The sequence below is a fragment of the Daphnia pulex genome, chromosome 1 (assembly GCF_021134715.1).
Source record: "Daphnia pulex isolate KAP4 chromosome 1, ASM2113471v1".
Lineage (NCBI taxonomy): Eukaryota > Metazoa > Arthropoda > Branchiopoda > Diplostraca > Daphniidae > Daphnia > Daphnia pulex.
Window position 1 is genome coordinate 4,448,458 of NC_060017.1, and position 16,148 is coordinate 4,464,605.

Genomic DNA, 16,148 nt, shown 5'->3' on the forward strand with positions numbered 1-16,148 from the left:
CTTAAAAATGATGAAACACGTCCCGTTCTCACCCAACCTCTACACCACTGCATGATACGTTTTATGTAATGATCTCCGTGACCTTCGAATGTGAAGGAAATGTGGACTGCCCTTTCCTTTTGCAGGATGAAGTTTCTGGGGATGGGTCTACAACAGCCAATATCAAAATGAAAATGGTTATGTAACATATCCCGTTCTCACCCTTCCTCTTTTTGACAAGTTTTACGTGCCTTTTCTTTTGCAGGTTGTCGTTGCTGGGGATGGGTCTACAACAACCAATATCAAAATGAATACCAAATGGCTGATCCTTGCGGCTATTCTACCTGCTTGATAATGATGCAAAACGTCCCCTTCTCACCCAACCTCTACACCACTGCATGACACGTTTTCGTAATAATCTCCGTGACCTTCGATTATGAAAGATATGCAAACTGGCCTTTTTCTTTCTGTAGGTTGGCGTTGCTGGGGATGGGTAAACAATACATTATTACATTATCAAAATGAATACCAAATGGTTACCTAGCTTAAACTTTACTCACTTTTTCCCAATTGACTTTTGAGTAATTTGACTCGTTTCTTCAGTGAATGAATAAATCTTCCCTTTCGAACCATTTGAAGGACAGCCGGCTTTTTTTTTTTAATGTTCCTCTGCAACCTTATCTAAGTTTCAAACACATGATTAATTCATATTCATTTCATGATGTGCACACAGTTGAAACCTCTTTCACCAAAAAAATATTATGAATAAGGCCTACCCCAATTGCATGCGTAAAGTATTGTAATGTAATATTTCACGAATCTGGCCAAGGTAGAACTAGCAAGGAAAAACGCAATAAAGTTGTTTACGTGTTTGCGATTGACCTTATGCTAATTTGAATTTTGTAAATATTTAAAAATAGCTTTTGAACTTGAATAAATCAATAAAAATGCTTAAATTCATTTAGTGTTTCCGTGTACATTGAATACATAATAACAAATATGAAATATAAGTTTCAATTTCACTAAAATAAAATGGTCCGTAAAATAAATTCTATTATTGGCGGAATTTTTCAAAATCGGTTAATGTTAAAAAAAGAAAGAAATAACCAACTTAAAATGCCCAAAGCTACGAATAAATCAGTAGATTGGATGAAGGTTATTGCCAAGAGAAGGAACTGATTTACTGAAACGATAAGAATGGGTGAAAACTAAAAAAACAACAGACCCTAGTCTTTGCCCTCGGCATTTGTTGCCTTATCCGCGCTTATTTATCTAACAGCACAGCAGACTATGCTAATGTTTCTTTCAGTCTCTACACAGTTGGGGAAGACGTGACTTACCATTTTGAAGTTTCGATCAGCGTTTGATGTATTCACTTTGGTAGATCGAGAGAATAGTCGGGAATAGTTGTGCATCTCGTCCTGTTACTACAAGTGCGATTAAAGCGGGAAAAATGGGATTTCTCAGCCAGGATCAAGTGGAAAAAGTACATAACATTTGAATAGCAAATTACAGGCCTGGAGAATTTAAAAAATTTCTGTTTACAATAATTGCGTAGTTTCACAACGGTGGATACCTAGCTTCATCTGACTGAAGAAGATTTAGACGCTCAGTTCTTCAAATAGCACTTCCATTTTGGCAATGCTCGACGTCATACAGCGTATCAGTGTGGAAAACTGTTCTACCATAACCAACAATGTTATTAGCGATTCGACATTCAACTAAGAATGAATTTAGCGGTACCCACCCCGCTATTTACATCGTCGTTCTTTGCTTCTCCGTTCTTTTCTTCTTCTCGATCAAGACGTTGCTGGTCTTGATTATCGCGTGCATGGTGGAGAAGATCAACACACACAACACAGCTTCTGTCAAACCAAGGTCCAAGAACACGAATCATTAGCAGTTGACAAGACGGGTACCATTCAGAAATATCTACCTTGACGGCGCTATAAACTCTCGAGTCTGCTGATTCAAGAGAATCAGTTTTTGAGCAATAGTACTAACTAAGAGTTTGTACCGGACGGTCTGTTTAATAAGCAATGTTATATAAATATGCTTGTTAATCAAGTTGTTACCTTTCATATTTAATTAATGAATAACAATTTATAAAATGAAAGTTTTATGGTTTTTTTTTACTTGTTTTATTTATTAAACAAACCGTCCGGTACAAACTGCAGCCAGTCAAGCAGGGGGAGACACTGCCCTACTGACTCTACCAGGGAGATTACCCGGCCGTGGTTAAGAGAAACCGGAAAAAGAGCGAAGAGAGCTGAGGAGCAGTTATTATGAGAGCAATGCATCATAGTAGGCTTCCGGCTTAGACTCATGACTCTCCAACAGATTTCATCGAATCATGCGCCTTGCAAGTCCCCGTTCGACCAAACATCTCCCTTCCTCCTGGTTGTCGCAGCGAGTGAGTGACCACCGGCGGGCGTTGGTTAGTGGTTATTTAGGGAAACGGGGCCACTGAAGAAGGGAGCCCAGATATGCACTTGTAAATTTTCTACATCTACATAATTTATTGACGAGTCTTGAATTTCAGCAACCTCTCCTCAGTTTACCAATGGATCAAGTCTATGGAACGGCAGCAAACGATGAAACTGAAAAAAGAATAGAGATGTTAATTAAAAGTCAATAACTGAACGAAACATCAAGCATTACCTCAACGCCGGTACCAAGAGACGACATATCGACAAAATGCAGCCGACAAAATAAGACTGACAGCCACCAGGCAACATTGACTATTTTACCCAACTGTTCAACACTGCATATACTGCATGGACACCAACATAGGCAAATGAAACATTTAAGTGTGATGTTGAACTACAAGTCTGCACCAAACTCCATTTCAGAGGATCTCTCAATTGGAAAGGGGCTGCAAAACCACTGTAGACCAAACAGCAACACCAAACCAACCACAAACTCCTACAAAGCAAAAGAACATTAATGAAACAAAAACATTTTGAAATGTGAAAAAGGGTACCAATAATAAAATTTACTAAATTTAAAATTAATAATAAATTGAAATTAAAAAAGAAACCAGGAAATAATTCTGTACATCTACTTCCAATATGTTACAAAAACTTGGTAATACTAAGTGGGAATTTTTGTTCTAGTGGGACTAATTTAATTGGAAGAAAATTGAAAAAAAAACTCAGTGGAAGTTGACCACTAATGTGGCTATTTTTGAAGGGAACCAATTGTTTGGAAGGGGGAAATATAAACCCTAATTTTCTACATCACATCAAATTAAACTTGTCTGTTGAATACAAAATAAAAAAACAAAACAAGCAAACAAAGAAAACACAAGACTTGCCAATAACCAATAATATCAATATAATTACCAATTCAAGAAGTCTTCCTGCAGTGACACTTTAGATAACACCAGCTTGATAAACTGCATGCGGCAGCTGCAGCTCAACTTGACTCGATCACACCTTTCACCAGCTGGCTGCAACAAAACCATGTTAATGAACGACAGCCATGAAGCTCAGACTTTGTTGTGTTTTCAATTTCTGCAACAGTTGAGCAAAGGGATCTCTGTCTCTGAAATATATATATCAACTAATAAATCCTATTGCATTATTGCAGGGAAATTTATCATCAAAATTACTTTATTACAAGCTCTGAAGTGTTTCTGCACGAGATGAGACGTAGAGCCGAATAGGTAGTTAGGTACAGCTAACAATCGCCGACATTTCGGCAAAATGGACAGCAGTTTCGACCCAAGTGAAATTATATGCCAGATTGCCTGTAAATTCAGACAGAAACGTTAAGATTAATCAAATTTAAGAAATCCAAACTAGCACTACCAATTACATTTCATGGCTGAAAATGTAGATCGACACCGCAATTCCGTAATGAATTTGGAGTACACTTTTAGTCAGCGTCTCGGAAACAAATGGCTAATATTTCGTCCTCACGAAGACACTCGCGTCACCTGGTGGATGAACCAAATCTTAGCCACCTGCTGACGGCCAAAACATTTGACAGTGCGGTGCGGAACGGATGGATTGCTATCCGAACTCTGCTTCCGAGGCTTAAAATCACGACTCACGAGAAATGGATTATTAGATACACTTCACATACAAATAAATCTGATGAGATTGGGGGTATGGGGGGTCTAGTCAAAAAATAAAACTTACAATTTTCTGAAGAAAAGAATAATTTTCCTGGCTGTGGCTGTAATACGGTAGCAGCAGCAACGGTTATCTGTGTTTGAGTTAGAGTTCCAACTAAATTTAGCATCAAACAATCATGTTGAATCTAAACCAACATTAATGCAATAAACTAAAGTTAATTGCTACCTACTGCTTGAGTAAAAAATTCAGATAAATACAACACAGGTTGGTATGTGCCCTGCATCTTTTCATGTGAAACCTCTAAAGTTTCTGAAATAAAGTACATTTGATTAAACAAGAATTGTACCGTTGGTTAAACTAAAATTGAGGCACTTTTGTCTCAAAGTTTCAGTCTTAGGTCCAGGGAGTATATTTTTGTAAAATATGAACAGCATACACGAATAATTAGTCGATGATCTTATACTGGAGAGTAAACCAAAAGGGTCAAACTTCAGGTTTCCAACTCCTCCATGCTGTACAAAATCACGACGACGAACGGCGCAACTCCCGAGGCTAAGATGATGGGCTAATGAGACACGCACACGCTCACACTTACAATGATACCAAACAATGATGAGTTGTGCAAAAGCCTTTGAACTATGTAAAAAAATGTTTCCTTATAGTCTTTCAATACTTGGCTTTCGGTATGTAGGAAGAGGAAAAAGACGGAAGTGGGAGGGGGGCGAGAAGAGCGAAAAATTCCGAGGGGTTAAAATGTGAGATGAAGAAACAAGTACACAATGTCGTAACAGTTCAGGAAGCTGATCCAACAAAAAAGGAAAAGAAACAATTTTTTTTTTGTTTAACCTGTGGAGAGGGGGGATATTAATTTGTCGTTTGTAAAAATGGGAAAAAAACATTCTTAAAAACTTAATAACACCTTTCAGTATTTGTCGTATATGGCATGGGCATGGACTTTTTGAACACACTATAAGTATAATAATAATAAAGTCGACTGAGACGGAGTATTGTTTTTTTTTTCGAATCGTCTCCGTAGTCCGACGACTGGGACATACCATAAAATACAACAGTACAACTAAAGTGGCTGAGGGGAAGACACAGACGCATTGTTTGCCCTATTGCTTCGTCATCCACTTTGGTCAAAATTACTAATAATTTAAAAAAGACGGCCCGGTATCACCGGAGAGATATAATTATAAGGAGTGGGGGGGGGGAGGTATTAGGGGAGTGATTTTTTTTTTAAATGAAAGGTCAGTATTATGAAAACGGTTGGTGAATTGTGTGTGGTTTCTTTCTCGTCAATCGTCGGCTTGATCATTGTTGTCGTCAAACCGTCCGGCTTGAATAGCCGTTCTCAACAAGGAAAGTTGAGTTACGCCATCATAAAGGCGTTTAATTCCACGCGGGAGAGCACGACAAGAAGAAAGATTCAACGTACGCAGTCGAGTGCAATGACACAACACTTGACGGATGGGCGGAAAGCTGACCGATGAACCACACAAATCTAAAACCCTGCAACACAAACAAACAATCAGTAATTTTATCATATGAGGTTTGACTTGCGTAAAATACTCACTTGAGGGGTGAATCTGAGTCTTCAGCAAGTGCCATGACGGCCTGATCGAGGGCTTCACTAACAGATGTCCAGGAGAGATCGATTTCGATCAGACTATGGCGCCATTTGCGGATTACTAATTCCAATCCGTCGGCTGAGTGGCGCGTAGCAGTACAGCCTATCAATCGAATGAAATAACACATCGATGATATTGTGTGTTGTTCATGTAAAAGTTTTAAAAAATGAGATGATTGATTACCTGATAAAAATAGATGTTCGAGATCCCAGGCCGGAACACGTACCAAACTAGAATTGGTAATGGATATACATCCACGGACGTCTAGCAGACGGAGTTTATGGGCGTTCTTAAGAATACGTTCAATTGAAGCATTATCCAGCGAGATGTAGGCCTTGGGGTCGACGGCAATGCTAAGCTCCTCTAGGTGAGGAAATCCCAGTGAGGCGGCTTGGTCTTTGAGAGGTGTGGCCGAGAGCCGGATGAGGCTGTTAGTCAAACGCAAGACCCTCAACTTGGGACAACCTTCTTGCAATTGTTCGATGTTGATGCAAACCGTATCCCGCGTTGCTGTCCGGAGGTTCGACAAGTCCAACACTTGCAGATTAGGACAAGAAACCTAAAGAGGGAAAGTTGATTTATAGTAGTGAATGTTTTAAACATGAATTGCCTGATGAGTCATTACCGCTAGAGCGACGACAATTTGCTGGATTCCCGTCGTGCAGTTATTTGCCAAATTCAAATGGGACAGTCGACTGCCCATTACCTTAGACAACTCACACAGGGTTCCGCTAGAAATGGCGCCCCGTGGATTGGCCGTGTAAGGCTACAATGAGACCAAAAGATTAAGGGTTGCATTCTTATATTATGGAAATTCGTAGAAATGAATCTTACCGAGATGGCCGACAGGTCAAGCCTTTGTAAGCTTTTGCAGTTTTGTATAACGTTCAATAGACTCTCACCCATCAAACCTTTGCACCCATTAAGGCTCAGCGCTTGGAGATCATTGCAGGTTTGAGACAAGCCCTCAACCGCAGCACGACTCAATGCAGAATTCCATCCACCTAGAACAAGAAGAGTATAATATGATGACAAAATTGCGTTAAAAATAATTGAATAGTTCACGAAATAGCGACGTTTACCTAAAGCCAAATCTTGGACGCGGGACAACCGATTCTGAAGGAGCCAAACAAGTTTACGCTCTGTTCGGTATTTTTCGTTAACTCTTCCTGTAGCTAAGTCAACCGTATGCCATAATAATGGATCGGTAGAAACTTCCCACCACAGGCGACAAACGTGGGATAACCTGTTTGAATGCAAACTCGACCGTGAATAATACGACGGGGAAAATTGTAAATAAAAAAAAGTTCAACTCTTACATGACTAACGTAGGAACGCATCCTTCAGTATAAGTCACTTCCATGAAAATCTTGAACAAAATTTCTGGGGGCATTCTCTCATTTGCCCAAACACTTTGAGCTCCATTGTTATCATTAGTGTGTCCCGCCGATGAGCCGTTCACGTCCAAGAAATAATTTTGATCCTCTTCTTCTTCCTCCTCGTCCGTTCCATCGTCGGATTGGCCTTTCTTCCTTCTCTTACGTTTTCTGCCTTTGGCACCCGCCTTCGTCGCCGCCGGTTTTCGGGCTCTAGGTGTTTTCAATCTGACAGTTTTGGGTCTGTTTTTCGCACCAGTTGCCGCTGTAGATGTGCTCTGGTGTAACACTTCTTGAGTTGGAGACTTTTTAATCTTGAGTTTTATTCCTTCTAGCTCTGGTGATATCTGACTTTCATACACCACTGGGCAGGGTCGTTGCTGTTTACGCTGAGGGATTTTCAGGCTGTCTGCGATGTTACTCTTGGGTTCAGGACACATCACTTCACATTCTTTTGAGTGAGAGTTTCTGAAATCGTCAGGGCTTGTGTGCGCAGAGGAGAAATCAGTAGCATTGCTACTGAGAACTTCAAAGTCATGCCTGAGCTCAACACTGGGACTAGCAGAACTGGTCGAAGGAGTGGGTAACAAGGGGAGGTCTATCGGACTGACTGCTGTATCCATTCTTCAAGAAGGTGAGACCGGGCACAATAAAAACAGAAACACTTCACTCTTTCAGCAATGCAGGTCCTAACGGCGAGTCGTCCAAGTCATCTCCAAAACCTCTCCTTTCTTGTTGGCCTCAAAATAAATTTAGACCTGCGAACAAGGGGTTTCTGACGCTTTCACTCATTGGAGCCAACACCGAGACGATATTCGACAACTGGCATTGCTCGATCTCTTACGGTTTACCTGAAAATGTTTATACCGAAACTAATGACAACTTCTAGACAAAAACAAACAAGTGGATGCCAGATGATAGATGGTAGCATTCACTTTCTTATAACATAGTAACGCGCTTACAAACTGTTTTGCACATAAAAGAGTCGCGTCTGCTTGTCACTAGACTGACAGTCGGCCACGCCACCTAGTTTACAGAATTAATTCACAAAGACTTTGTTTGGACATGATTTTATTCGATAAAAACCATTAGTTTTTCACATGCAATACATTGCAGTCACCTTAATCATTCTTAAAATATTCGTGAAGCAGTGAGCATCAATATTTTTTCCAAGAAAAAGACATTCGTGATCGATTGATTGATTGATACCGATTTTGACCGAAAGAGCTCCAAGTTCTCACGGATCATCTGTAAATTGTCTTTGCAGTCAATTATATTTGTTTTATAACCCCTTCTTTTGCATTTACACCAACAGATAGCGACAAAGACGTTGATAACAATATTCCTAGAAATTTTGTGTCGTGATTTAATGATTATATAACTCACAAATACCGCATATGTCTGTCTATCATAATTAAATATGTACTGCAATAGAAATTCAAGACAAACAACAAAACATAATCCCGCGGGAAAACAGACACAGCAAACTCAAAAAGTCATTTCAGATTGGATCTCTGACCATTATCTTTGTTTTTGGAAAACCCTGGATAATTCCGGGAAAACAGTAAGAGCTCCAGTGTCCAGTCCTGTTATCTCTCTCTCTTTTTTCAAGGAGTTCTTAACCATTACCGCTAGATGTCACGTAGGCAACTTATTCAATAATACAAAAAAATTCACGCGAAATTCGCATTTCCTGATGTCCTCCCGGAATTTCTGGGAAATGCGGAATTGGTTTGGACACGCATCGGATTTCCAAAAACGGCAAGTCCCCAACATGGATTTTGCACGTACCCAACCATTTATTGCCTAGCTGGTACCAGGCTGGTACGCACATCTGATACTTTCGAATGCAAATGTTTTTAAAAAACAGACATATAGCAACGACATTTTCTGGCCATCAACCTCTTTCAGTGAACTGACCTTGTTGATATTTTTGGTGTCTTAAAAGATTTCAGCAACATGCGTGCTGTGCCTGAAGGGCAAACCGGAATTGGCGGAATCAAGTTTTTTTTAAAACAACAATCTACTACTACTAGTCTACAACGAGCTGTCATTGTAATTTTATTTCTCTTGATCATAACGGTGGAAATTTAAACAAACAAAAACTGCCTCGCCCTCGTCTTTTCGTCAATTTTATAAATTCATTTTTATCTTTTTATTTACCGATTCAATTCATGAAACTGACCTAAGGGGGTCCGTTATTGTGTGATGATTTGCCACGCCAAATCTATTATAAGCTCATTATAGATATTCTCTCACGGGAGAAAGTCCATGCACGTGACTGAAATCGGCTCAGCACAAACTGCGGGCGGACAGCCGAGTAGCTACGATAGCTCAGTAATTAGATTTTGAATGTGATTGGCAATCGAGATTTAGCCGGTTGATTCACGAAATGACGGCCAATGTCTTGTTTCAAAAGCTTCGGGTGACTTTCAAATCGGCTTGAACCGGTTGGCTTTTTGTTATTGTATTCATTCTAGCTGCTCATTTGGCTGTTTGTTTGTTTTAACAAAATGCGTAGTCCTGAGCTTTATCTTCCCGATACGACCAATGAAACCCGTTTTGATTAGACATACAAAAATTGCCAATGTATTTCAATCGCCTGTTGATGTTCCGCAACAGTTTATAGATGACGTCATATGTAACTCAAACGACGTCGTAGAGTCTCCACGGCACTACGCAGGGGGGAAAAAGAAAAACGAGTTCGACATTTGCTTATATATCCCGCCACTGCGCAATCGTGTTGGAGGTGGAATCGGATATCGTGTCAACAAGAGTTGCACTACATCCAAGTGCGCGTCTTCCGTGAATATTCGTTGTCAACAACAAGCTGTCCCAGTTGCGGGAAAACACGAAAACATCATTGACCTTATCCTCAAAATGCATCCCAGCCAGAGAATCAGTTCAAGTTCCTTTTGTAATATGGATGATATTAGTTTAACGTGTGCAAAAATACACGAGAAATTGTTTTATTTCAGATTTTGTTTCTTTTTAAAAAACATTTCGAGCAAACAAATGTTAACTGGCTATTCTGGACTCGGTGACCTTGTGGGTGGCGGATAGACGGACCAGAAATAACCCTTTTGAAAACAAAACAGTATCGTGAAACTCCCGTGCCCATTTCTTTTTTTCCCAAATAGAAATAACATAGAAAGTTGTCGCCCTTTTTTTTTAAAGTTCTAGGGCTGTGTAGAGTGTGGACGGCAGAGAGAACCACAGCAGCAGACATTCCGAGTCAATTTGCATGGGATATGTATTTTCTCTGGTGGTCTACTGGCCTTGGGAAAGTCTCCAATCGATAGATTATTATCAGACTACTGCTGCGTCTCTCCCAGCCGCTCACAAGCGGGACCAGCTTTTCTGGGTAAAATAGCCCGAGAGTGAAAGTTCATCATTTGGTTATATGCAAATAATCTAGGGTATTATAGAATGGCGTCTTAAGTTGCATTTGATTCTTGATGAACGTACCGTATCGTCAAGGTCAATGTGACATGTAAGAGGAAGCAATGGCAAGGCGAAATTTGTATTTGCATAACATTTTCGCTCGCTTCCGTGTATCAAACGTTTCGCCTAACAACGTCCGACTCTGTTATAACTAGAGGCCGGAAACCCTTGACCTTGGTTATGTATCGACCTACTCTCTCATCTTCCTCGGAGGATCTATTTTTCTTATACGCAATTATTACATCGTATAACAAGCGGTACGGATAGAAAATGTTTTTGTTTCAACCAAGGACAGAAACTTGGCATGTCCTTATTTGGATGTAATTTTCTTTTTTTCTAAAGAACCGTTTCTTTTATGAATTCACGTGATTCGGCCGTGCTACAACACAAAGAAATACATTACAGTTTTCAATCCACTCGAGGCCGTTTTTCGAATTATTATCAACAAATGAACCGACGTATAGTTTTAACAATCCAGACACTTTGGATTGAGCAAACTTTGTCGCTCAGACAAAATGTTTAAAGTTTATGTCCTTGGAGGGGGGCTAGACGCGATCGATACAAAATCACACAGACTGATTATAATACGTAACTGTAATGTGACGGACAGGTGACCATCAATAATATAAAAAAACAAGGCCATGTACTAATAGATTTTTCAGTGACGTCACTTGTTTTTAACTCGACTAATTATTGTTCAACGATCAAAGGTTATGAAAGCTATTGTTTTCTGTTATTTTCATCTCCAATGCCCTGAATTGATATCAATCCCAACTTGTAAACAACCAACTGACTCGATCAAAGGTGAATTTTTCCCAATAAACCCATTACATCTATATCTTTATAAAGTCCTTGTATTACACGCACTACGTCATACTGTTTGATGGCCGGTTGATTTGGCTGTCAACAACAAACAACGGCGTGAAATTTAAGAGCAAATTTGAAACCCAAAATGTAGACCGTTTGACCGTGAGCATTATTAAAAAACCCATGAAGTTAAACTAAGTTGTAAAACAAAATAAATAAAAATAATATCTCCAAAGCCAAAGGGGAACAGTGTGATCAGTAGGGTATCACGTGCGATGCCGATTGCCATTGGTCCCTAGTCTTTTTTAGAGAGGGAACGTGAAGCAAACTACACACAAAGAATACACGCTGTCGTGTCTACACTGCCCTACGGAAAAAGTCCCTCACGGTTCTTGCTTCATATGTTTGTTATGGATTCGAGTTGGGCTTGACGCCGAGTATAGAATGGCACATTACCTCATAGCGCCAGCTTTCTTGTTTCTTTTTGTGTGTGTATGTGCGCAGAGTGGTGGGGGGGAGGCAGGAGGAGGTTTTTTTGAACGACTCCATCTGCATTTCTTGTGCACGGTGCGTTTTATTCCTTTATGGTGGGGGTACATCCCAGTTTGAGAACCAATAGCCTTTCACTCGGTCATTCTTTTCGGTGTCTCAAACGACAAGGAGGGGCCCCCCTCTCTCTCTCACTCGTCTATAAAATCTGCCGTTCGTTCGACTAGCAGCTCAATCCACTACCTTCTTCTAACGAGAAGAGTCCACACCACCAAGAGGCGGACACCACCACTCGAGACCGCAACTTTAGAACAATTCGGGTACGACTGACTGATTTTTATTTGGGTTTCATCACTTAGCAACTGGTTTGACATTTATGTAATTTTTGTGGACCACTCCTATTTGTTTGGTTGTTGTAAATTTTGATGGGGGTCAAGGTCGAGCGAGGTCATGTAGGCTCCATGGGCGTATTTTATCGACTCCACCCCAAGCGACCTTCGTCCCTTAATTGATTTCTTAGAATATTTTTGGAACCCCACCCTTTTGTCTGGAGTTGATTTTATCAGATTAACAAGGCTTGAAAAATAATAAAATATTTCATGTTGTTTACGAAACTGAAAGTAAGTTGTTGCTGAGGCGCGAACCAGGGAAAAGTGGGTCAAACGGAGATCACGTGATATCACGATCCTTTTTCTATTCCTTGTCGTCAACAAGTGAGATTGGTGGTAATCCCCCCCTTTTTGGCCATCCGAACGAATTTTTTTTTTTTCATTTTTAAATTTTTGCTCGGCCTCATTTTTATCTGCCGAAGAGATTGCGCAATTTCACTAGCCCATACTGGCGTGAAAAAACAAAAAGCGAAAACTCGAAAAATATCTAACGATTGTGGGGGGACGAGCGAGTTCATTGCGTGCGGAAATCCCGAACGTTTTTGGGTTGTTGCCATGATGAGTCTCTCCCGTATGTGTAGGGGTATTCTCTGTGCGCTTGCGCTGTCGTGCAAGGAAAATCCTTGCACGGTGCCCCCCTCCCGTCTCCTTTGTGTGTGCTGAATCCAGTTCCGACTGGTTCACATCGCTTCGTCGATCCAGTTCGGAGCGGTTTTTTTAAATTGATCCAGCCAGCCAGCTAGAAACCTCCAGCAGCTTAATTTCCTTTCTCTCGGTTGCTCTTTGCCTATCTTACATAACCAGCAGCACAACAACACAACAACAACATTTTTGGCATGGAGACAAAGAAAATAAAAGCAACAACGCAATTTATTTTTGTTGGATGACCCGTCGACCACATAGTCCCTTTTAGTCATATGAGTCAGGGACAGATGATTATCTCTACGAAAATATCAAATAATAATTAAATGTTTTATTTTTTAAATTTTAACAGGGAATCGTTGATACGTGTAAGACTTTGATTGGAAATTTTTGGAGAATCTTCACAACCCAGAAACACAAAAGAAAAAAATGGCAGGTCTAATGACTAACGCGTCCGCTACCAACAAAGCCGTGCTGGATCGCTACATGAGACTCCCGCAGCCAGACGACAAAGTCATGGCTACGTATGTCTGGATCGACGGCACGGGCGAATACGTCCGAGCAAAGACGAGAACCATCGATTTCATCCCAAAGACTCCATCGGGTAAATAATTGACACAAAAGAAAAACTTCCTATTATTTGTTTTGTCGCTCTGTCGGAGACGCCCTCTTTTCCATTTATGAGCATTTGGCACGCTCCTTCGCATAACTAATGAATGTTTCGGACTATAATGGCCTTGGTGAATGAGAAAAACAAGGTTCCAAATCCGGTTACGACTAGAAACATTTTTGCATCTTTTAGATTTCTAGCCGCTGGCCAACCATTCTTCAATGTTTTGTTTGTTTCGTTTTTCTTTTGTTTAGAATTGCCAATTTGGAACTATGACGGAAGTTCAACATATCAGGCCGAAGGCAGCAATTCGGATGTTTATCTCTACCCGGTGGCCATCTACCGCGATCCTTTCTGTTTGGGCAACAACAGGCTCGTCCTCTGCGACACCTACAAGTACAACAAGAGACCCACCGAGTCAAACCATCGCAACTCTTGCCTTGAAGCCATGAATTCGGCTGCCGAATACGAGCCATGGTTTGGCATTGAGCAAGAATACACTCTGTTAGATAATGATCTCCACCCTTTCGGCTGGCCCAAGAATGGCTTCCCCGGACCTCAGGGACCGTACTATTGCGGTGTAGGAGCCAACAAAGTTTTCGGACGAGATATTGTCGAAGCTCATTATCGTGCTGCTCTTTACGCCGGGGTCAATATTTCGGGGACCAACGCTGAAGTTATGCCCGCTCAGGTAAAAAAAAATTTGAAATCCTTGAAAAGATAACAGGAGATTACGTCAGGGCAATATCGTAATCTTGTTGTTGTTGTTTTGTTACAGTGGGAATTCCAAGTTGGTCCTTGCGAAGGTATTACAATGGGCGATGATTTGTGGATGGCCCGTTACATTTTGCATCGCGTCGCTGAGGATTTCGGCGTCAATGTTTCCCTGGATCCTAAACCGATGAAAGGTGAATGGAACGGAGCTGGAGCTCATTGCAACTTCTCCACCAAAGCCATGCGAGAAGAGAACGGCATTGCGTAAGTTTTAGAGAAAAACAAAATGAATGATGAATTATTGATTTTCAAACTGGCATTTCCAATTTACAGAGAGATTGAAAAAGCGATTGAAAAATTGTCTCGCTGCCATGTGAAACACATCAAAGCCTACGATCCCCATGAAGGCAAAGACAATGAGCGACGTCTTACCGGCCGTTGTGAAACTTCGTCCATTCACGATTTCTCTGCCGGTATGTCAAATGGAGAGATTGAATTAAATTCAGTTTTTAAATTTTAAATTCTTTTTCAGGTGTGGCTAACCGCGGTTGCAGTATTCGCGTGCCTCGTGGAGTGGCTGAAGAACGCAAAGGTTACTTGGAAGATCGCCGTCCGGCTTCCAACTCTGATCCATATCAAGTGACCGAAGTGGTTGTCCGCACCACTTGTCTCGAACAATAGACTATCCTGATATTTTTTAGGTCCCATTTTTCACATAAAGAAGAGTAAACCATCCATTCCTTCTATGTCCCGAAGGCGCAAAAATAAAACAACAACAACAAAAAAAACTACCACGTTCTATCGATTATCGCCAAATTGTAATCTGACCCCTCTAATTTTAATATTCTCATTCTGTGGTCGTTCCCTTTTTAATCCTATGTGACGTTATCGATTTGTGTAAATAATCTGATCGATTGGCAATTTTGAAATTCATCAGTAAGCAAACATGAAATATGCAGTATGTGTTACCAAACTTAATGTCAGGTAAATACAAAAATTTTTAGATAATCTAAACTCTGAACCCTTGATGTGTTTTCTTAAATTAGTTGAAGAAATTGTAAAAAACAAATTTATACTTGCAATAATAATGTTGTATAAGGGTATGGTATGCAATAGACGAAAACATCCAAAATTTCTAGTAAAAAGAGAATTAAAAGAAAAATGTAATTCAAGCAGTGCGAAGAATAATATGAACTCCTGAATCAGTCCACACAGGTTCACTCATTCCACCAACTTTTAAGCTAAAAGCAGCATCTTCAAACGGTTTCTGCATTGCTCCTCTACCAAAACTACCAAGATCTCCACCTTTCTTGGCTGAACTGCAGTCTGAGTATTTTGAGGCCAATTCAGCAAACGAAGCTTCACCATTAACAATCTGCTCTTGATAAACAACTAGCAAATCCATAGCCTCTTCTTTAGATATGGTGATGTTGTCTTGCCGCCATGATGATGGTCTACGAGAATCCCTGTGTTTGACAAGAAGATGACTGCATTGAACCTGATTAAGAGATACACTTTTAGTTTACAATTTGGTTTGATGACAGTAATAGAGAATTATTTATAAAAACAAACCTTTTCTGGGCCGTTTGATGAAGCACGCTCTGCTGGTTTAGTTGGAGCATCCCATTGACTCTCTTTGGTGTAGATATTCAAGTAGTAACTTGTTCCTGCAATCAATACAAAGTGAATAAATAAAAGCGAAAATCACAATAGTTTCCAGCTACTAATTGCATTAAAGAAGATGACTATATTACCTGACGATCGGCTTACACGTTTCTCCCAACCAGGTGGCAATTCTTCAGACATTTTGATGGTGGTGTTGACTGAGTATAGAGACTTTGCGAAATGTGCACACGACGAATTATATTAAATATAAAATAGCGACAATAGTATGTATGGTTTTCAAACTACGACAAAGTTGTCGGCTTGATTTGACTTTGACAGCAAAGAACAGTCCAGAGAAGGAGATACTGTAGGTAACTAGG

General features: G+C 40.3%; 3 protein-coding genes and 2 long non-coding RNA genes across 6 annotated transcripts; 1 reads left to right on the top strand and 4 right to left on the bottom strand.

Annotated features, from left to right (window-relative positions):
* Positions 1 to 407: 407 nt before the first annotated feature.
* Positions 408 to 853, bottom strand: LOC124195111. The gene is made up of 3 exons (XR_006875137.1): positions 756 to 853; positions 540 to 660; positions 408 to 462 (listed from the first exon to the last, which is right to left on the bottom strand). It is a non-coding gene; the product is annotated as an uncharacterized LOC124195111 (long non-coding RNA).
* A 1,849-nt stretch (positions 854 to 2,702) lies between these two features.
* On the bottom strand, positions 2,703 to 3,937 carry LOC124195115. 2 transcript variants are annotated; one of them, XR_006875138.1, is made up of 4 exons: positions 3,792 to 3,913; positions 3,593 to 3,730; positions 3,324 to 3,525; positions 2,703 to 2,904 (listed from the first exon to the last, which is right to left on the bottom strand). It is a non-coding gene; the product is annotated as an uncharacterized LOC124195115 (long non-coding RNA). The 2 variants fall into 2 exon arrangements; XR_006875139.1 differs by having other exon boundaries at positions 2,705 to 2,904; positions 3,799 to 3,937.
* Positions 3,938 to 4,452: 515 nt separating this feature from the next.
* LOC124195122 (F-box/LRR-repeat protein 6-like) lies at positions 4,453 to 8,074 on the bottom strand. Its single transcript, XM_046589632.1, has 7 exons — positions 7,012 to 8,074; positions 6,775 to 6,938; positions 6,527 to 6,696; positions 6,318 to 6,458; positions 5,876 to 6,251; positions 5,638 to 5,794; positions 4,453 to 5,573 (listed from the first exon to the last, which is right to left on the bottom strand). The coding sequence occupies exons 1-7, from the start codon at positions 7,689 to 7,691 to the stop codon at positions 5,360 to 5,362; spliced, it is 1,902 nt and encodes a 633-aa protein (XP_046445588.1). The 5' UTR covers positions 7,692 to 8,074; the 3' UTR covers positions 4,453 to 5,359.
* Positions 8,075 to 11,621: 3,547 nt separating this feature from the next.
* On the top strand, positions 11,622 to 15,177 carry LOC124195162 (glutamine synthetase-like). Its single transcript, XM_046589661.1, has 6 exons — positions 11,622 to 12,128; positions 13,192 to 13,443; positions 13,704 to 14,140; positions 14,228 to 14,427; positions 14,497 to 14,636; positions 14,696 to 15,177. The coding sequence occupies exons 2-6, from the start codon at positions 13,269 to 13,271 to the stop codon at positions 14,842 to 14,844; spliced, it is 1,101 nt and encodes a 366-aa protein (XP_046445617.1). The 5' UTR covers positions 11,622 to 12,128; positions 13,192 to 13,268; the 3' UTR covers positions 14,845 to 15,177.
* Positions 15,178 to 15,236: 59 nt separating this feature from the next.
* Positions 15,237 to 16,134, bottom strand: LOC124195204 (putative peptidyl-prolyl cis-trans isomerase dodo). The gene is made up of 3 exons (XM_046589664.1): positions 15,918 to 16,134; positions 15,736 to 15,830; positions 15,237 to 15,661 (listed from the first exon to the last, which is right to left on the bottom strand). The coding sequence occupies exons 1-3, from the start codon at positions 15,967 to 15,969 to the stop codon at positions 15,332 to 15,334; spliced, it is 477 nt and encodes a 158-aa protein (XP_046445620.1). The 5' UTR covers positions 15,970 to 16,134; the 3' UTR covers positions 15,237 to 15,331.
* Positions 16,135 to 16,148: the final 14 nt, after the last annotated feature.